Source organism: Choloepus didactylus, chromosome 1 (assembly GCF_015220235.1).
Source record: "Choloepus didactylus isolate mChoDid1 chromosome 1, mChoDid1.pri, whole genome shotgun sequence".
Lineage (NCBI taxonomy): Eukaryota > Metazoa > Chordata > Mammalia > Pilosa > Megalonychidae > Choloepus > Choloepus didactylus.
This window is the reverse complement of record NC_051307.1, coordinates 93,402,935-93,425,115: the sequence shown is the minus strand read 5'-3', so window position 1 is coordinate 93,425,115 and position 22,181 is coordinate 93,402,935. Positions and strand designations below refer to the sequence as shown.

At 39.5% G+C, this 22,181-nt stretch overlaps 1 protein-coding gene across 1 annotated transcript in view; it reads left to right on the top strand.

Annotated features, from left to right (window-relative positions):
• LRCH3 (leucine rich repeats and calponin homology domain containing 3) overlaps positions 1-22,181 on the top strand; it is a 209,431-nt gene that overhangs the window by 75,792 nt on the left and 111,458 nt on the right. Inside the window, 1 exon segment of the mRNA XM_037837445.1 lies at positions 1,340-1,466. Coding sequence (XP_037693373.1) covers positions 1,340-1,466 — 127 coding nt within the window.

Genomic DNA, 22,181 nt, shown 5'->3' with positions numbered 1-22,181 from the left:
TACATTTCAAATACATTTTATCAAATGAGAATGGTAGATCTGAATTACATGTCTTTTGTTTATATGTGTTAATAAACTTCATTTGGTTCTTGTGACCGTGTATTTTTGTGTGTTAGGTTCTGGAAGTATAAGTGCATTTTTTCAACTCATCTACTTCATTTTTCATATCTTATAAGAACTGTTGTTTTCTTTCATTATAAAAGTTGTAAATGTTAAGAGATGCACAAATGTACAGAAGTATAAAGAAGGAAAAGATCACCTATAATCATATGACTCCAGATATAACATGTTGATTAATTTCCTTCTGTTTTTCTAGGCATTTAGTCTGATTCTTAAATGTTTTCACCCTTATCATGTAATATTTTTTGGAAATATTTTCATATGTAAGTATTTTATTGTACAGTTAATATGCTTTTAAAACCCCGTTTTCCTACTGTTGAGTATTTCATTTCTTCCAGGTTTTTACCATGATAAAAGTGATACTAGTATAGCCTCTTTGTATGTAAATATTTATTTTTCTGTTACTGTAAGATACATTTCTAGGAGTTGAATTATTGGATTAAAAAGATTTAAAGGCTCACTATCTGTATTAATTAAGTGAGCAAAAGATCTTGAAAATAGGAGTGGTGGGGGTGGAGGGTGAGATTGGTCCTAAGGATTTAAGAAGCTTACTCTACATAAGCAAAAATTTAGTTTATTTTTATTCTAATGATAGATGTGTTTTATTATTTTATTTTGGGTTCTGATTTGTGTAGTATTTTTGTATAAATAAAAAAATTGCTTACCTGTAACTAAGTTGATGTGATATATTTGAAATGACAACCTGCCACTTGCTTTCTATAGGACTGTATTTGGGATCATTAATATACATTTGATTAGAATGTTTTATTGATGAAGGAAGTTGATTACAAAAAAATTTGTGTTTTTATAACTCTTCTTCTGAAGGAAGTGGAAAGAGTGACAGTTACCTCCCTGTTTTATCATTTTTTTCTTATATAAATTTTGCTTTAATAAAATAATATACTGTTTTTATAGGGTACTTCATTATTTACAAAGCAATTCATGCAGCAACAGCCTTGTAAGATAACTAGGGGGAGGTATTAAGATTCCCAGTTTACAGGTGAAGAATCTTTTAAGATGCAGATCAGTTAAATGCTGTGCTTAAAACCACAAAACTGACAAGCAATTAAATGAAAACTGGATTTCACATGTAATATTCTGTTTGTCCCATTCAGGACTTATATTGGTTATTTTACTGCATATGAAATGGGAAAGTTGGAAAACTTTTCTTCATTGATGGACTCTGACTCTTTTCTCTTTTTCTACCTTACCCATTTAGTCGGAACCAGCTGTCAACATTGCCAGTACACTTGTGTAATTTACCATTGAAAGTCTTAATTGCTAGTAATAACAAGTTGGTCTCACTTCCAGAAGAAATAGGACATCTCAGACATTTGACGGAACTTGTAAGTTAATATCTTAGTTTTTGATTGTGCAACAATATATCGATAGTATATCCTTAGTCATATCATACTCATTTATGTGGTAAAGACCCATTAATAAGATGTGCTTTTGAATTATTTTATAGTGTTGTTAATGAAGTTTTACTGATTTATCAGTACCCTAGTGCTTCAGCACAGAATTAAGAAAGAGCTGAAAGTACAAGTTTAATATGCCCATATGAAATGAGGAAAGGCCCATTGTGTTGTAAACAGTTTTATTAAGTGACTTCTATACTGCTAAACTTTTGGGATATAACGTAATAATCCATTTGAATTTTTTAAACTAAATTTTGTTTAGACCATCAATATTATGACTTGTGGTTAGCCGCTCTAGGGAATGGGCACTTCAAAGGTCAGGCTTATTTTTCGTATTACATGTTATCTTTAGAACCTGTCTTCCACTCAGAAGTAAACTATACTTCACTGCATGTATTTTCTAAGAAGCCTAATTGAACTCCTTTACTTAGCACTCCTTATAAATGATAATAATAAGACAATACCTCTTGAATATTTATGTTTTGGGTGTAGGAATAAAACTTTTCTCATTTGGTCCTCATAATAACATTATGAGTTGGGTACTATAATTATCTTCTTTTTACAGCTAAGGAAAGTAGGGCTCAGATAGGATAAGTAATTTGGCCAAAATAACATAACAAAAAAAGCATCTGAAGCCAGTCTGTTTAACTCCAAAGCCCATGTTTTTAACATTATTGTCTTATACATATTTCTGAAATGGACAATTGCAGTTATGCCTATTGAGATTTGCTAGTGTAATGCCATGTAGGTTTATTAACAAAGATAAACATCATGAAGACAAAACATACACATTTAATCTAGTTGGACCACAAATTAGCTCACCTTTTTTAAGAAAAGTAGTGGGTTCATAGAACAATAATGCATAAAATAACAGGATTCCCATATACAACCCTGTTAATTAAGATCTTGCATTTGTTGTGGTACATTTGTTACAACTGATGAAAGCACATTTTTATAATTGTACCATTAACTATAGTCCATGATTTAACTTACAGTTCACTATTTGTGCTGTGTAGTTCCATGGAGTTTTTATTAATATGTATTCTAGTAGCATATAGTCAACGTAACATTTCTCCTTTTAACCAGATTCAGATAGATATTTCAGTGCTGTTAATTATGTTCACAATGTTGTGCTACCATCGCCACCATCCATTACCAAAACACTTCCATCAATTCAAATGGAAACTGTACATTTTAAGCTCACTTTTTTTTCAGATGGATTCTGAGTAGAAGAGACATGTAAAAAATCACAAAGATATTAAATCTAGAGTTTAGATTCTAGGCCACTATTTATAGAGCTAATTAGACCTACAAAATATAATGTTTATTTGTTGGCGTTTGTTTAGAACTTCGCTTAAAAATATAAACTAGTGGTAAATCACATTCTTGATTCAAATTCCTATTTCCAAGTCATTTAAATTTTCTCTTTCTATTAATTGCATTTCAAATACTTAAAAGATAGATATGTCTTGCAAAAACAACTTTGACCTTTCTACACAAAAGGTTAAGAGATGCCTTCAGAAGGATAGACCATAAAATCTGGGACTGTGTAACTTAGTGAAACCCAGAGTTGTCAGTGATGGTGATTAAATATACAAATGTAAAAACGTTTTTACATATGGGAGAACAAATGAATGTTAATCTTACAAGGTGTTGAAAAAGAGATGGTATTGGGGAAAAAAATATAATCAATGCCACTGAGTCTGGGATTAACAGTAACATTGTAATATGCTCCCATTAAATGTAATGATATACCAAAGCTAAATGTCTGTGAGAGGGGGGTGTAAGGGAGGGGTATGGGATTCTTAGTAGTAGTGGGGTTGTCTAACCTTATTGCTGTATTTTATTTTATTTTTACTTTTTCTTTTATCTTTTTTATTCTTTTATTTCAGTTCTTTTTTTGAGTAATGAATATGTGTAAGTGCTAATTGTGGTGATGAATGAACAAGTATATGATGATACTGTGAACAATTGATTGTACACTGTAGATGATTGTATGGTATTTGAATATATCCCTGTAAAATTGTAGGGGGAAAAAATAAACAGAGGGACATAAGTGCTGGAGAGGATTCGGAGAGAGAGAGGTGTATGTATTCACTGTTAGTGGGGAAGTAGAATGGTGAACCTATCTGGAGGACAGTGTGGTGGTTCCACAAGAAGCTAGGTATGTGGGTGCCATAAGGTGCTGCAATCTCATTGTGGGGTATATACTTGGAAGATCTGAGAGCAGGGACATGAATGGACATTTGCACACAGGTATTTATGGTGGCAGTATTCACAATTTGCAATGGATGGAGGTGTCCTAAGGGTACATTGACTGATGAACAGAATGGTGAATCGTGGTGTATGCGTACAATAGAATATTGAGCAGGCTACAAGAAGGAATGAAACTGTGAGACACGCAGCTAGGCTAATGGATCTTGTGTACAGCATTTTGAGTGAAGTATGCCAGAAACGACAGGACAAACATAATGCCTCTCTAATATGGACAAACTATAATGTGTAAACTCTGAGAACTGAATCTTAGAGCACAGCTTATCAGGTGAACGCTTACTGTAATGGTCTCTAGATTGTAAGCTCTTACAGCAGTCACATCTGTTCCTGAGTTGTAATGGTGATCTCCAAATTCTGAGATGCTGAGCTCCTTGTGTATAACCTGGTTGGTCTCTGGAGCTTGGCGTATCTGTGTGACACCTGAGACTCAGAGCTAGATCTTGGCAGGTAACAATGTCAGTGTTACCCTGTATGGCACCTGTTGAAAGAGGTGAAAAAGAGTTCAGACATCAATTAAAAATATGAGTGAAGTGGATCTGGTGCATGGATCTAGGTGCATGGAGTTTTGAATGGGAGTGGGATTTGGTTAGTTTGTACAGGCTGGGGTGAAATCCCAATACATCCCAGAGTGATATGGGCAGAGAGTAAAAGTGTATTTGCGTGGCCCTCCAAGAAACTGGGGAGAAATGAGGAAATGTTGGACTTCCCCACCTGGGTTATTGCTGATTTTTTTGCAAATGTTGAGGACTGCTAATTTAGTGGGCTGAGCCCTTGATCTGGGGGCTTTCCCTTGTGAGGCTTGTTGCTACAAAGGAGAGGCTAAGCCTGCTTGTAATTGTGCCTAAGAGTCTCCCCCCAGAGAACCTTTTTGTTGCTCAGATGTAGGCCCCCCCCCCCCAGCTAAGCCAACTCAGCGGGTGAACTCATTACCTTCCCCCACTATGTGGAACATGACTCCTAGGGGTGTGAATCCCCCTGGCAACGTGGGAAGTGACTCCTGGGGATGCCGTGGACCCAGCACTGTGGGGTTGAGAATATCTTCTTGACCATAAGGGGGATCAGAGATGAAATAAAATAAGGTTTCAGTGGTTGAGAGATTTCAAATGGAGTCAAGAGGTCACTCTGGGGGGTATTCTTATGCACTATAGAGATATCACTTTTAGTTTTCAGAGTGTTGGAATGGCTAGAGGCAAATACCTGAAGCTGTCAAACTGCAATCCAGTGACCTTGATTCCTGAAGTCGATTGTATAACTGTGTAGCTTGCACAGTGTGATTGTGTGATTGTGAAAACCTTGTGACTTGCACTCCCTTTATCCAGTGTTTGGATGGATGAATGGAAAAATGGGGACAAAGATCAGATGAAGAACAGGGTGGGATGGAGGGGATGGAAAGTTTTGGGTGTTCTTTTTTACTTTTATTTCTATTTTGGAGTAAGGAAAATTTTGAAAATTGATTCTGGTGATGAATGCACAACTGTATGATGTTGCTGTGAATAATTGATTGTACACTGTGGATGACTGTAGGGTGTGTGAATATATCTCAATAAAACTATTTTAAAAAAAGTAAATGAACAATGCAGGGAGGAGAGGAATGGGATGTTTTGGATGTTCTTTTTTATTTTATTTTATGGAGTAATGAAAATGTTCAAAGATTGATTGTGGTGATGAATGCGTAACTATGATGATACTATGAACAACTGATTGTACACTTTGGATGATTATATATTATGCAAATGTATCTCAATAAAATTGCATTTAAAAAAAAAAGAGAGATGCCCTCAGACATACAAAGAGCTTATGTCAGAGTAAGAATTAGTAACCCCAAAACTGATTTCTACCTGATCATCTGTCTGCAACATCCTATTTTCTCTTTCTGTTGTTTCCCTTTATTTTATTGTTTTTTTAACTGCAAGTTTTATTGAGATATATTCACATACTATATATTTCCAAAGTACACAGTGTCTCACAGTGTCATCACCTGGTTGTTCAATCATCATTATAATCAATTTAAACCGTTTTCGCTGCTCCAAAAAGACAAATAACAGGTAGATATATAAAAAAAGAAAACCCCAAACACCCCAATTCCTTATCCCCCCTATTATTGACCCTTAGTATTGGTGTGGTACACTTGTTGCTATTGATGAAAGGATATTGAGATATTACTATTAAATATAGTCTGTAACTTGCAATAGGTACTTTTTTCCCATGTATCAATCTATTTTTAACTCTTTATACAGGTGTCGTACGCTTGTCCTAGTACTTGAAAGAACTTAATTATATTTGTAGTGCTAATCTTAACAAGGTCCACCTCAAGGTTCACTGTGTTATACATTCTCATATTCAAACCTCTAGCTTTCTTTCTGGTGACACACATGATTCTAAACAACCCCTTTCAACCAAATTCACCCTCAGTTCAGCACTGTTACTTGTAATCCCAATAACGAACTACCCTCACCTCTATTCACTTCCTATCATTTAAGTTCAACCTCATTAAAAATTATGTACTATTAGATAACCACTCCCCATAATCTAGCTTCTGTCTATCTCTAGTTACTCTGTATTCTATGTTTTAAGACTGAGTTTACATATTCTAGTTAGTTCATATTAGTGAAATCATATAATATCTGTCTTTTTATGTCTGACCTATTTCACTCAGCATTTTGTCCTCAAGGTTCATCCATGTTGTCATGTGCTTCAGGTCTTCATTCCTTCTTACTGCTGGGTAATATTCTATTGTATGTATGTACCACATTTTGTTTATCCATCCATCAGTTGATGGACACTTTGATTGTTTCCATCTTTTGGCAATTGTGAATAATGCCACTATGAACATCAGTGTGCAAATGTCTCTTTGTGTCCCTGCTTTCAGATCTTCTGGGAATATACCAAGTAGCAGAATTGCTGGGTCATGGGGCATACATAGGTCATAGGTTTTCTGAGGAAACATCAAACTCTCTTCTATAGCATTTGTACCATTTTACATTCCCACCAGCAGTGAATAAGTGTTCCTGTTTTTTCACATCCTTTCTAACACTTGTAGTTTCCTATTTGTTTAATAGCAGCCATTCTTATAGATGTGAGATGATATCTCATTGTGGTTTTGATTTGCATTTCCCTACTGTCTCATGAAGATGAACATCTTTTCATATACTATTTGGCCTTTTGTATTTCCTCTTTGGAGAAATATCTGTTCATGTGTTTTGCCCATTTTATAATTTGGTGGTTTGTTCTTTTATTGTTGAGTTGTAGGATTTCTTAATATATACTGGCTATCAAACCCTTATCAGATATGTGTTACCAAATATTTTCTCCCATTGAGTTGGCTGCCTTTTCACCCTTTTGATAAAGTCCTTTGAAGCACAGAAGCACTCAGTCTTGAGGAGTTCCCATTTATCTGTTTTTTCTTTTGTTGCTTGTGCTCTGGGTGTAAGATCTAAGAAGCTACCTCCTATCACTATGACTTGAGATATTTCCTTGTATTTTCTTCTAGGAGTTTTATGGTACTGGCTCTTATATTTAGGTCTCTGATCCACTGTGAGTTAATTTTTTGTGTTGGGTGTGAAGTTAGGAGACCTCTTTCATTCCTTTGGGTATAGATATCCAGTTCTCCCAGCACCATTTATTGAAGAGACTATTCTGTCCCAGTTCAGTGGATTTTGGGGCCTTGTCAAAACTGAATTGACCTTAGATCTGAGTGTCTATTTCTGAACTCTCAATTCAATTCCATTGATCGATGTGTCTGTCTTTATGCCAGTACTATGCTACAGCCATAAAAGTGTCCGAACGGAGGCATCAGTATGAGGATACCATAACTGAAGAAAGGCCATTGGTGACTGGAACACCTCTGACAGCTGGGAAGGCATATGGCTGGCATCTTTGCTCCCTGGTTGCATTTCAGAATGGTCCTTTGCTCCCTGGTTGCATTTCAAAATGGCTTTCTCCAAAATGCCTCTGGGCTTCTGTGTCTCTTAGCTTCTCTCATTTCTCTGCTTGGTTCTCCTGGGGCTTTTCTCTCTAAGCATCTGGAAGTCCTCTCTTAGCTTCTCTGGGGCAAACTCTGGGCTTTGTCTCTTAGATTAGCATCTCCAAATGTCCTTCCGTCTGCATTTCCCAGCGTCTCCAAGCATCTGGGTCTGTGTCAACCCTTAGCTCCTCCTGGGGGCAAACTCTGGATCACATATCTTAGCTTCTCTCCAAAATGTCTCTCACACTTCTCTGAGCTCCTTCTCTCTGTGAGCTCTCTTAAAGGACTCCAGTGATCTAATTAAAAGGTCTCACCTACAGTTGGGTGGTCACATTTCCATGGAAACATTCAATCAGAAGTTTCCACCCAACAAGATTGGATTAAAAGTTCATGGCTTTTCTGGGGTCCATACAGTTTCAAATGGCACATTCTACCTCCTGGACCCCAGAAAGACATGTTCTTTCCAAATGCAAAAATTCATCCCATCATAATATATGTAAGTACAAAGTCTTATCAAAATCAGTTACAGGCATGGTTTATCCTAAGGCAACATTCTCCTCTGGCTGTGGACCTGTGAAACTCAAAACAAGTTATCTACTTCCAATATACAAGGGAGGGAGAGTCATAGGATAAATATTTCCATTGCCATAGGGAGAAATTGAAAGGAACGTAGGGGTCACAGGACTGAAACAGGTCCTAAAACCCTCAGGGCAAACTCCATTTGATTTCAAAGTCCAAGAGTCATTTATAGAATGACATTTTATCCTCGGGGCTTCAGAAGGCAGGAGTCCTGTGCTTTCCAAAGGCCTTCACCATGGGCCTTTTCTCTCCAAATGCTGGGGTGATTGATCCAACATATCCAGGTGTTGGGGAGACCACCTTGTTCTCAGTTCCACCCTCTTCAAACATTTGAGTGTACCCGGACTCTCTTCCATCCTTGGTGCACACGCTCAACCCCTTCAGAACAGTGGGGTGATGGCCAGGCTCTCCTGAATCCCCAGGGAATGTGCTCCACTCTCTCTGAGGCCTGGGGCAGCGGCATTCTTCCTAAACATCAAGGCAGAAGGTCCGTCCTCTGCCTCTGGGGAAAACTCACCCTCTTCATATACATGGAGGGTCTGCTCTCCTGGCCCGGGATTTCTTGACTTCAGACCTTGCCTTCCATGGTTCTGTCTTTGAAGAAATTTTTCCTTCCATCTGTTCCCTTTTCTTTCCTCTTTGTCCAGACTGGCAGTGGTTCCATTTATACGGATCTCGCAGAAAATTTTTTGGCTTGGTATGGATTGTGTATACAGGGGTCTAAACTGTCAGACAATAGGACTTTACATAAATCCTTTCTAGATAATTCCGTCTCCAATCCTGGCTTGTACTGAAATGGCTGGCTGGTTCCAGGTTTCATTAAATCCTCATGTGGTGCACTATCCTCTGGGGTTTCACTTTCTGGAAGCCCAGGATTTTCCAGACCATCAATTTCTGGTTTCTTTGTACCCAAGAGTACAGTTCTCAGCTTATCTCTTTCCTCTCATTTTACTATAAGCTGCAAGGAGAAGCCAGGATGCATTTGCTGTATGTAGTTTGGAGATATTTTCAGCTAAGTATCCCAGCTTTTCTCTTTCAAATTCTGCCTTCCTTCTGATACCAGGGCTCATTTTTGCCAAATTCTCTGCCACTTTAAAACAAGGATCGCCTTTCTTCCAGTTGGTGATGACACATTCATCATTTCTGTTTAAGGCTTCATCAGAAGTATCTTTAGAGTACATATTTCTACCAACAGTCTCTGCAAAGCAATCTAGGCCTTTTCTATCAAGTTCCTCACAATTCTTCCAGAATCTTCCCCTTATCTATTTAAAAAGCCATTCCAACACATTTAGTATTTGCAAACTCAGCAGCACCCCACTTCTCTGGTACCACAATCTCTTCTGGTTTGCTAAAGTTGCCATTACTCAAAATATCAGAAATGGATTGGCTTTCATAAACAGGATTTAATAGGTTACAAATTTACAGTTCTAAGGCCATAAAAGTGTCCAAACTAATGCATCGATAAGAGGATACCTTCACTGAAGAAAGGCCAATGGCATCTGGACCACCTCTGTCAGCTGAGAAGGCACATGGCTGGCATCTGCTGGTCCTTTGCTCCCTGGTTGCATTTCAAAATGGCTTTCCCCAAAATGTCTCTGGGCTTCTGTGTCTCTTAGCTTCTCTCATTTCTCTGCTTGGTTCTCCTGGGGCTTTTCTCTCTAAGCATCTGGAAGTCCTCTCTTAGCTTCTCTCGGGCAAACTCTGGGCTTCATCTCTTAGCTTAGCATCTCCAAATGTCCTTCTGTCTGCATCTTCCAGCATCTCCAAGCATCTGTGTTGGCTCTTAGCTTCTTCCGGTGACAGACTCTGTATTACCTATTTTAGCTTTTCTCCAAAATGTCTCTCACACTTTTCTGAGCTCGTTCTCTCCATGAGCTCTCTTAAAGACTCCATTGAGCAAATTAAGACCCACCCAGAAAGGGTGGGGTCACACCTGCATGGAAATGATCTAATCAAAAGGTGTCACCTACAGTTGGATGGTCACATCTCCATGGAACACATTCAATCAAAAGGTTTCACTCTGTAAGACTGGATTAAAAGATCGTGGCTTTTCTATGGCTCATAACAGTTTCAAACCGGCACAGATATCATCCAGAAATTTTCTTACATCCTTGTTTTTCACTGTTGTAGCTTGCTGAATCAAAGCAGCTGAATTTGATACAAGTTCAGTGTCATTTCCTTCAAATATTAACTCATCTTTCTGGGTTGAGATTACCGAACAGGCAACACCTGGCCTCATCCAAACCCTGCAGATGTATTTTTCACCTAAGAAATTTGAGATTTCAACCAGAGACCCACTCTCTGAACAATAACATTGATGGGGAAGTGAGCATACACAGACCTCATCTTTAACAGAAGCCCAGTGTAACACCCTTGATCATGTTCTGTACATGACTACAGATTGTGTGAACTGTAGCCAGCTCCTTTGTATTTCCCCACCATTTGTCAACCTGAAGCCTCTTCTTTTTCTTCCCAAGTGAACTGGGTTCTACATTGATATGATTGAAGTCCCTCCACAATGTTCCTCGGGGGCCCTTCACAAAAACTTTGTGTCCCTTCAGCCTGATGCCGACATTTTCTGGAATGTTGACAGACTGATTACTGAGAATGGTCTTAGATGTCTCTAGATGAGGTGAAAATAGGAATATATATGCTTTTTTTTTTTTTTTTTTTTTTTTTTTTTCAGTTAACAAGTATTTATTTAGACCCTGCTGTATGCAAAGCATGGTTTTAGGTTGGGGGAGGGAGGGTGTGGATGTTTGACCTGGAACCTATGAGGGAGCTAATAAATGTCCACTCATAACTGTGTACACTCACTACATGTGAGAAGGGCCATGTAAACGGTGCACAGAGAACAGAAGTTCCCTGGAGGAAATATCCTTTCTCGCTGCTGCCTCCAACCTAACAGTGGAAATGATCTACTGGGACCCAGGACTAGGAAGGGGTTGGCAAGTATTGCAGAACACCGAGCATCAGTGAGCATCCAGTTCAATTCTGTTCAATAAATCTTGTGGCTAGGAGCCTCCCAGAGTCATCCTCAGTTCCCACCACCCTTCCAGGTCCCGGACTCTACCTATCTCCTTTGTGAAGTCCTCCATGCCTGCCCCAGGCCACAGGAACTTTTACTCCTCCAAACTCCTATAGCACTCACTCCTCTGCATGTGTACAGCTCTGTTCCACTGGTTGTTTTCTATCTGCAGGCCCTGCTCTTTATTTTTTTTTTTTTTTTTTTTTTTAAATCATCATTTTATTGAGATATATTCACATACCACGCAGTCATACAAAACAAATTGTACTTTCGATTGTTTACAGTACCATTACATAGTTGTACATTCATCACCTAAATCAATCCCTGACACCTTCATTAGCACACACACAAAAATAACAAGAATAATAATTAGAGTGAAAAAGAGCAATTGAAGTAAAAAAGAACACTGGGTACCTTTGTCTGTCTGTTTCCCTCCCCTACTTTTCTACACATCCATCCATAAACTAGACAAAGTGGTGTTTGGTCCTTATGGCTTTCCCAATCCCATTGTCACCCCTCATAAGCTACATTTTTATACAACTGTCTTCGAGATTCATGGGTTCTGGGTTGTAGTTTGATAGTTTCAGGTATCCACCACCAGCTACCCCAATTCTTTAGAACCTAAAAAGGGTTGTCTAAAGTGTGCATAAGAGTGCCCACCAGAGTGACCTCTCGGCTCCTTTTGGAATCTCTCTGCCACTGAAGCTTATTTCATTTCCTTTCACATCCCCCTTTTGGTCAAGAAGATGTTCTCCGTCCCACGGTGCCAGGTCTACATTCCTCCCTGGGAGTCATATTCCACGTTGCCAGGGAGATTCACTTCCCTGGGTGTCTGATCCCACGTAGGGGGGAGGGCAGTGATTTCACCTTTCAAGTTGGCTTAGCCAGAGAGAGAGGGCCACATCTGAGCAACAAAGAGGCATTCAGGAGGAGACTCTTAGGCACAAATACAGGGAGGCTTAGCCTCTCCTTTGCAGCAACCGTCTTCCCAAGGGTAAAACTTATGGTAGAGGGCTCAACCCATCAAACCACCAGTCCCCTATGTCTGTGGTCATGTTAGCAACCATGGAGGTGGGGTAGGCGAATACCCCTGCATTCTCCACAGGCTCCTCAAGGGGGCACTACATCTTTTTTTTTTTTTTTTTTTTCCCCTTGTTTGTCTTTTTTCTTTTTTTTTTTTTTTTTTTTTTTTAACTTTCCCTTCTTTTTTCAGATCACCTGTATGAAAAAAAAAGTTAAAAAGAAAACAAACATACAATAAAAGAGCATTTCAAAGAGACCATAACAAGGGAGTAAGAAAAAGACAACTAACCTAAGATAACTGCTTAACTTCCAACATGTTCCTACTTTACCCCAAGAAAGTTACATAATATAGCAACATTTCAGTGAACTTGTTCCTACTACAACCATCAGAAATTAACAGACCATAGTCATTTCTGGGCATCCCCAGAACGTTGAATAGCTTATCTGTTCTTCCTGGATTATTGTTCCCCCTTCCTTAATTGCTCTCTACTGCTAGTTCCCCTACATTCTACATTATAAACCATTTGTTTTACATTTTTCAAAGTTCACATTAGTGGTAGCATATAATATTTCTCTTTTTGTGCCTGGCTTATTTCGCTCAGCATTATGTCTTCAAGGTTCATCCATGTTGTCATATGTTTCACCAGATCGTTCCTTCTTACTGCCGCGTAGTATTCCATCGTGTGTATATACCACATTTTATTTATCCACTCATCTGTTGAAGGACATTTGGGTTGTTTCCATCTCTTGGCAATTGTGAATAATGCTGCTATGAACATTGGCGTGCAGATATCTGTTCGTGTCACTGCTTTCCGATCTTCCGGGTATATACCGAGGAGTGCAATCGCTGGATCGAATGGTAGCTCTATATCTAGTTTTCTAAGGAACTGCCAGACTGACTTCCAGAGTGGCTGAACCATTATACAGTCCCACCAACAATGAATAAGAGTTCCAATTTCTCCACATCCCCTCCAGCATTTGTAGTTTCCTGTTTGTTTAATGGCAGCCATTCTAACCGGTGTTAGATGGTATCTCATTGTGGTCTTAATTTGCATCTCTCTAATAGCTAGTGAAGCTGAACATTTTTTCATGTGTTTCTTGGTCATTTGTATTTCCTCTTCAGAGAACTGTCTTTTCATATCTTTTGCCCATTTTATAATTGGGCTGTCTGTACTATTGTCATTGAGTTGTAGGATTTCTTTGTATATGCAAGATATCAGTCTTTTGTCAGATACATGGTTTCCAAAAATTTTTTCCCACTGAGTTGGCTGCCTCTTTACCTTTTTGAGAAATTCCTTTGAGGTGCAGAAACTTCTAAGCTTGAGGAGTTCCCATTTATCTATTTTCTCTTTTGTTGCTTGTGCTTTGGGTGTAAAGTCTAGGAAGTGGCCTCCTAATACAAGGTCTTGAAGATGTTTTCCTACATTATCTTCTAGGAGTTTTATGGTACTTTCTTTTATATTGAGATCTTTGGTCCATTTTGAGTTAATTTTTGTGTAGGGGGTGAGGTAGGGGTCCTCTTTCATTCTTTTGGATATGGATATCCAACTCTCCCAGCCCCATTTGTTGAAAAGACCATTATGGCTCAGTTCGGTGACTTTGGGGGCCTTATCAAAGATCAGTCGGCCATAGATCTGAGGGTCTATCTCTGAATTCTCAATTCGATTCCATTGATCTATATGTCTATCTTTGTGCCAGTACCATGCTGTCTTGGCAACTGTGGCTTTATAATAAGCTTCAAAGTCAGGGAGTGTAAGTCCTCCCACTTCGTTTTTCTTTTTTAGAGTGTCTTTAGCAATTCGAGGCATCTTCCCTTTCCAAATAAATTTGATAACTAGCTTTTCCAAGTCTGCAAAGTAGGTTGTTGGAATTTTGATTGGGATTGCATTGAATCTGTAGATGAGTTTGGGTAGAATTGACATCTTAATGACATTTAGCCTTCCTATCCATGAACATGGAATATTTTTCCATCTTTTAAGGTCCCCTTCTATTTCTTTTAGTAGAGTTATGTAGTTTTCTTTGTATAGGTCTTTTACATCTTTGGTTAAGTTGATTCCTAGGTACTTGATTTTTTTAGTTGCTATTGAAAATGGTATCTTTTTCTTGAGTGTCTCTTCAGTTTGTTCATTTCTAGCATATAGAAACATTACTGACTTATGTGCATTAATCTTGTATCCCGCTACTATGCTAAATTTGTTTATTAGCTCTAGTAGGTGTATCGTTGATTTCTCAGGGTTTTCTAGATATAAGATCATATCATCTGCAAACAATGACAGTTTTACTTCTTCTTTTCCAATTTGGATGCCTTTTATTTCTTTGTCTTGCCGGATTGCCCTGGCTAGCACTTCCAGCACAATGTTGAATAACAGTGGTGACAGCGGGCATCCTTGTCTTGTTCCTGATCTTAGAGGGAAGGCTTTCAGTCTCTCACCATTGAGTACTATGCTGGCTGTGGGTTTTTCATATATGCTCTTTATCATGTTGAGGAAGTTTCCTTCAATTCCTACCTTTTGAAGTGTTTTTATCAAAAAGGGATGTTGGATTTTGTCAAATGCTTTTTCAGCATCTATTGAGATGATCAATTGATTTTTCCCTTTCGAGTTTTTAATGTGTTGTAATACATTGATTGTTTTTCTGATGTTGAACCATCCTTGCATGCCTGGAATGAACCCCACTTGGTCATGGTGTATGATTTTTTTAATGTGTCTTTGGATTCGATTTGCAAGTATTTTGTTGAGGATTTTTGCATCTATATTCATTAGGGAGATTGGCCGGTAGTTTTCCTTTTTTGTAGCATCTTTGCCTGGTTTTGGTATTAGATTGATGTTAGCTTCATAAAATGAGTTAGGTAGTGTTCCATTTTTTTCAATGTTTTGAAAGAGTTTGAGTAAGATTGGTGTCAGTTCTTTCTGGAAAGTTTGGTAGAATTCCCCTGTGAAGCCATCTGGCCCTGGGCATTTATTTGTGGGAAGATTTTTGATGACTGATTGGATCTCTTTGCTTGTGATGGGTTGGTTGAGGTCTTCTATTTCTTCTCTGGTCAGTCTAGGTTGTTCATATGTTTCCAGGAAATTGTCCATTTCTTCTACATTATCCAGTTTGTTGCCATACAGTTGTTCATAATATCCTCTTATAATTTTTTTAATTTCTTCAGGATCTGCAGTTATGTCACCTTTTTCATTCATTATTTTGTTTATATGGGTCTTCTCTCTTTTTGATTTTGTCAGTCTAGCTAGGGGCTTGTCAATCTTGTTGATCTTCTCAAAGAACCAACTTTTGGTGATATTTATCCTTTCTATTGTTTTTTTGTTCTCTATGTCATTTATTTCTGCTTTAATCCTTGTTATTTCTTTTCTTCTACTTGGTTTAGGATTGGTTTGCTGTTCATTTTCTAGCTTCTTCAGTTGATCCATTAGTTCTTTGATTTTGGCTCTTTCTTCCTTTTTAATATATGCGTTTAGTGCTATAAATTTCCCCCTTAGCACTGCTTTTGCTGCATCCCATAGGTTTTGGTATGTTGTGTTCTCATTTTCATTCGTCTCTATATATTTAGCAATTTCTCTTGCTATTTCTTCTTTAACCCACTGATTGTTTAGGAGTGTGTTGTTTAACCTCCAGGTATTTGTGAATTTTCTAAGTCTCTGATGGTTATTGACTTCTAATTGTATTCCATTGTGGTCAGAGAATGTGCTTTGAATGATTTCAATCTTTTTAAATTTATTGAGGCTTGTTTTATGTCCCAGCATATGATCTATTCTGGAGAAAGTTCCGTGAGCACTAGAAAAGTATGTGTATCCTGGTGATTTGGGATGTAATGTCCTGTAGATGTCTGTTAAATCTAATTCATTTATCAGATTGTTTAGGTTTTCAGTTTCCTTATTGGTCTTCTGTCTGGTTGATCTATCTATAGGAGAGAGTGATGTGTTGAAGTCTCCCACAATTATTGTGGAAACATCAATTGCTTCCTTTAGTTTTGCCAATGTTTCTCTCATGTATTTTGTGGCACCTTGATTGGGTGCATAGACATTTACGATTGTTATTTCTTCTTGCTGAATTGCCCCTTTTATTAGTATGTAGTGGCCTTCTTTGTCTCTCAAAACATCCCTGCATTTGAAGTCTATTTTATCTGAGATTAATATTGCTACACCTGCTTTCTTTTGGCTGTAGCTTGCATGAAATATTTTTTTCCATCCTTTCACTTTCAATTTCTTTGTGTCCCTGTGTCTAAGATGAGTCTCTTGTATGCAACATATTGATGGTTCATTTTTTTTGATCCATTCTGCGAATCTATATCTTTTAATTGGGGAGTTTAATCCATTTACATTCAACGTTAAAACCGTGAAGGCATTTCTTGAATCGGCCATCTTATCCTTTGGATTATGTTTGCCATATTTTTCCCTCTCTCTATTAATATCCTTTATTGTACCCATACCGAATCTCTTTAGTACTGAACCTTTCTCCAAGTCTCTCTGTCCTGTCTTTGTTTCTCTGTCTGTAGGGCTCCCTTTAGTATCTCCAGTAGGGCAGGTCTCTTGTTAGCAAATTCTCTCAGCATTTCTTTGTCTGTGAAAAATTTAAGCTCTCCCTCAAATTTGAAGGAGAGCTTTGCTGGATAAAGTATTCTTGGCTGGAAATTCCTCTCTCTCAGAATTTTAAATATATCGTGCCATTGCCTTCTCGCCTCCATGGTGGCTGCTGAGTAGTCACTACTTAGTCTTATGCTGTTTCCTTTGTATGTGGTGAATTGCTTTTCTCTTGCTGCTTTCAGAACTTGCTCCTTCTCTTCTATGTTTGACAGTGTGATCAGTATATGTCTCGGAGTGGGTTTTTTTGGATTTATTCTATTTGGAGTTCGCTGAGCATTTATGATTTGTGTATTTATGTTGTTTAGAAGATTTGGGAAGTTTTCCCCAACAATTTCTTTGAATACTCTTCCTAGACCTTTACCCTTTTCTTCCCCTTCTGGGACACCAATGAGTCTTATATTCGGACGCTTCATATTATCTATCATATCCCTGAGGTCCATTTCGAGTTTTTCAATTTTTTTCCCCATTCTTTCTTTTATGCTTTCATTTTCCATTCTGTCATCTTCCAGGTCACTGATTCGTTGTTCAACTTCCTCTAGTCTTGTACTATGAGTGTCCAGAATCTTTTTAATTTGGTCAACAGTTTCTTTAATTTCCATAAGATCATCCATTTTTTTATTTAGTCTTGCAATGTCTTCTTTATGCTCTTCTAGGGTCTTCTTGATTTCCTTCATATCCCGTACTAGGGTCTCATTGTTCATCTTTAGTTCTTTGAGTAGCTGCTCTAGGTGTGTCTCTTCTGGTCTTTTGATTTGGGTGCTTGGGCTTGGGTTATCCATATCGTCTGGTTTTTTCATATGCTTTATAATTTTCTGTTGTTTTTGGCCTCGTGGCATTTGCTGTCCTTGATAGGGTTCTTTTAGGGTTTGTAGACCAGTTGAAGTCCTTATCTCTAATTTATCAGATCTACAGCTTCGTGGAGTACACTTTCTCTAACTAACCAGCAGGTGGCGTCCACGAGCCACCTGTTCTCCACAAGCCAGATCTCCCCTGCTTAGCCTTTTTGGTGAGTGGGGGAGTGAGTCTTGTGGGGCCCAATTGGTGTCCCAAGCTTGCGTGTGTAGTTGGTGTTGCCTGCCCTGTATGTGGGGCGTGTTTCTGGGCAGTCGGGGAGGGGGGGTGGCCCTAACAATCAAATCTCCCTGATGATCCTAGAGTTTTAAAGCTACTGCAATAGTCTAATCCTTCAGTTCAGTCCTGCCACAGTTTGTCTCTGCCACTGACCCACAAGTCTTTGGTATTGGCGTATGGCTCCTGAGACTTGCAAGTGGGCCCCTCTTCCAGGCTGTGCACCCCGGGTCCTCTGTTGAGGGATGACTGTGCTATGTCACAGGTGAGTGCCGTCCCCCCAGGGCAGTTCTGGGCTGCTGGGCTGTGTTGGGAGGCTCCCAGTCTGCTCAAATGATGGCTGAATGGGGCTCTGTTAATTCACACTGCTCCCCCTTCCCAGCTCTGGGACATTCAGCTGAGGTTGCAGGGAAGGCTAATGTCCACGCCCAGTTTTGTGGTGTGTGCCTGTTATTTGAAGCACTTCCGTCACACTGGGTTGTCTGGGGCAGCTCTGGGCTATGGGGCTGGCGATGGGCAGGAGTGTTTCCTGTCCACCAGGATGGTGGCTGTGAGCGGACACCCCCCTTTTCTTGGGAAGTTGTGTTGTTTAGTGAATTTTCTCAGCCACTGGATTATTGCCTTTTGTCTCAGAGCTCTCTTATTTCTGGTCTTGACTTGACGTGCCCAAATTTCAATTCTTTGAAGCTTTCTGTATTGAGCTTCTTAGAGTAATTGTTTTAGAAAAAGCAAAAAGGATTTAAAAAAAAAAAAAAAAAAAAAAACGGCCCTCCTCAGAGATCTAATGGGTTATTGAAATGCTAATAGACAAAGCAACCAGGGCCATTAAGGAAAGGTGCCCTGGGCAGAGAGATCAGCCTTGCTTCGGGATTTGCATATGCGCCTCAAGGCCTGATCTCCGCCCTTCCCCTTTCTGTGTTCACCAGAACTCCAAAAATCCTCTGCTTTTACTTTGGAGCTTCTCGTGTTGTTTTCCTTCTATGCCCGTCTCCTCTCTGCTGGGCTGGCTGCTCTCAGAGTCTCTGGTGTCTGGCCTCAGTCTATCTATGGTTGGAGTTTGAATCAGTAGAATGAGTTTCCGATGAGAGCAGCCACTGCAATTCTCCCTTCTCCTTCCTGGAGCTGACAGCCCCTCCTCCCCCGGGACTGAGCCTGGCAGGGAGGGGCGCGGGTCCCCTGGCCGCAAAAACTTACAGATTTCGGTGATCTCAGCAGTTCCACGTTTTCATGAGTGTTGTATGAAGTATGCCCAAAGACAGATTGCTCTGTGGTGTCCAGTCCACGCAGTTCCTGGCTTTTTACCTACTTTCCTGGAGGAGTAACTAAAACATACAGCTCACCAGTCTGCCATCTTGCCCCGCCTCCTCCCAGTCCCATGTTTTATTCTCTAGCTTTCCTTCTAGTGACATAAACGACCATAAAGTTTTCCTTTCAACCACAATCACACATATAATTCAGTGCTATTAATTACACTCATAATAGCGCTACCATCAGCTCCAGGCATCTCTAAACAGTTACAATTAACCTAATTAAAAATTCTGCACAAATTAAGAATCAGTCCCCTGTACATGACTTTTGTGAACACAACTAAAATCAAATGACTTAAGATGTGGATAGGAGGTTTAGAAAATCAGATAGAATGAAAATGTTGGTGAAAAAGATAGAATATATAACTGTATAAAACCAAATTTACTTAGGACAATATTTTAATTTTATACTCATCTAATGGAACTAGAAGAAGCAAAACAAAGATAAAAATTAGAATGAGAAAATTATTCAAAAGGAAATCTCATTTTAAAAATACCAGTTCAACTGTTCAAGAATAAAAAATAAAAATGCATTGACGATGACTCCGATCATTCTTTATCAAATTGAATATGCGGGAAAATATAAAGTACAAATAACTTCAAATGCTATGGAAAAAACAGATATTGTTATGTAAGCATCTAATCAACAACCTGATTCTAGTATAAACATTAAGTATGTTGGTTAATAGACTGATTCCAATGGTTCTGAAAAGAAATTTTGGAAATCTGCAGTTTCCAAGATTGATAAATTCAGAACTCTATAATTCTGAGACTATTTGTAAACTCATAATCACGTGTAGCACAGGGAAGCTACCTAGGTTAATAAAAGTCCCTAGCTGTCACATTAAGAGGCAAATTAACATTTAAAATTTCTTAAAATGTGAAAAGAATATTAACATATTTACTATTTTTAAAAGACCACTTATCAAAAACTTAAATAAGCCCCAGGCATTATTTTTTTTATTTTTCCAAAATAATCTAAGAGAAAATGGTGCTAATTTTCCTTTTCCTACCAATTAATGACTGAAGTAGAACTGCAAGCTTAGACTTCATAGTCCAATGCTCTAGTCATCAAAGTTTAAAGAGTTCTAAAAGAAGTTGGAATGACAGGAAAACTGGGTCTTAGCCAAAAGGCAACAGCAATTATAATTCTATTATCAAAAAGCATATATAGGGAGGCGGGGCAAGATGGCAGACTGGTGAGCTGTATGTTTTAGTTACTCCTCCAGGAAAGTAGGTAAAAAGCCAGGAACTGCATGGACTGGACACCACAGAGCAATCTGTCTTTGGGCATACTTCATACAACACTCATGAAAACGTGGAACTGCTGAGATCACCGAAATCTGTAAGTTTTTGCGGCCAGGGGACCCGCGCCCCTCCCTGCCAGGCTCAGTCCCGGGGGAGGAGGGGCTGTCAGCTCCAGGAAGGAGAAGGGAGAATTGCAGTGGCTGCTCTCATCGGAAACTCATTCTACTGATTCAAACTCCAACCATAGATAGACTGAGGCCAGACACCAGAGACTCTGAGAGCAGCCAGCCCAGCAGAGAGGAGACGGGCATAGAAGGAAAACAACACGAGAAGCTCCAAAGTAAAAGCAGAGGATTTTTGGAGTTCTGGTGAACACAGAAAGGGGAAGGGCGGAGATCAGGCCTTGAGGCGCATATGCAAATCCCGAAGCAAGGCTGATCTCTCTGCCCAGGGCACCTTTCCTTAATGGCCCTGGTTGCTTTGTCTATTAGCATTTCAATAACCCATTAGATCTCTGAGGAGGGCCGTTTTTTTTTTTTTTTTTTTTTTTTTTTTTTAAATCCTTTTTGCTTTTTCTAAAACAATTACTCTAAGAAGCTCAATACAGAAAGCTTCAAAGAATTGAAATTTGGGCACGTCAAGTCAAGAGCAGAAATAAGAGAGCTCTGAGACAAAAGGCAATAATCCAGTGGCTGAGAAAATTCACTAAACAACACAACTTCCCAAGAAAAGGGGGGTGTCCGCTCACAGCCACCATCCTGGTGGACAGGAAACACTCCTGCCCATCGCCAGCCCCATAGCCCAGAGCTGCCCCAGACAACCCAGTGTGACGGAAGTGCTTCAAATAACAGGCACACACCACAAAACTGGGCGTGGACATTAGCCTTCCCTGCAACCTCAGCTGAATGTCCCAGAGCTGGGAAGGGGGAGCAGTGTGAATTAACAGAGCCCCATTCAGCCATCATTTGAGCAGACTGGGAGCCTCCCAACACAGCCCAGCAGCCCAGAACTGCCCTGGGGGGACGGCACTCACCTGTGACATAGCACAGTCATCCCTCAACAGAGGACCCGGGGTGCACAGCCTGGAAGAGGGGCCCACTTGCAAGTCTCAGGAGCCATACGCCAATACCAAAGACTTGTGGGTCAGTGGCAGAGACAAACTGTGGCAGGACTGAACTGAAGGATTAGACTATTGCAGTAGCTTTAAAACTCTAGGATCATCAGGGAGATTTGATTGTTAGGGCCACCCCCCCTCCCCGACTGCCCAGAAACACGCCCCACATACAGGGCAGGCAACACCAACTACACACGCAAGCTTGGGACACCAATTGGGCCCCACAAGACTCACTCCCCCACTCACCAAAAAGGCTAAGCAGGGGAGATCTGGCTTGTGGAGAACAGGTGGCTCGTGGACGCCACCTGCTGGTTAGTTAGAGAAAGTGTACTCCACGAAGCTGTAGATCTGATAAATTAGAGATAAGGACTTCAACTGGTCTACAAACCCTAAAAGAACCCTATCAAGGACAGCAAATGCCACGAGGCCAAAAACAACAGAAAATTATAAAG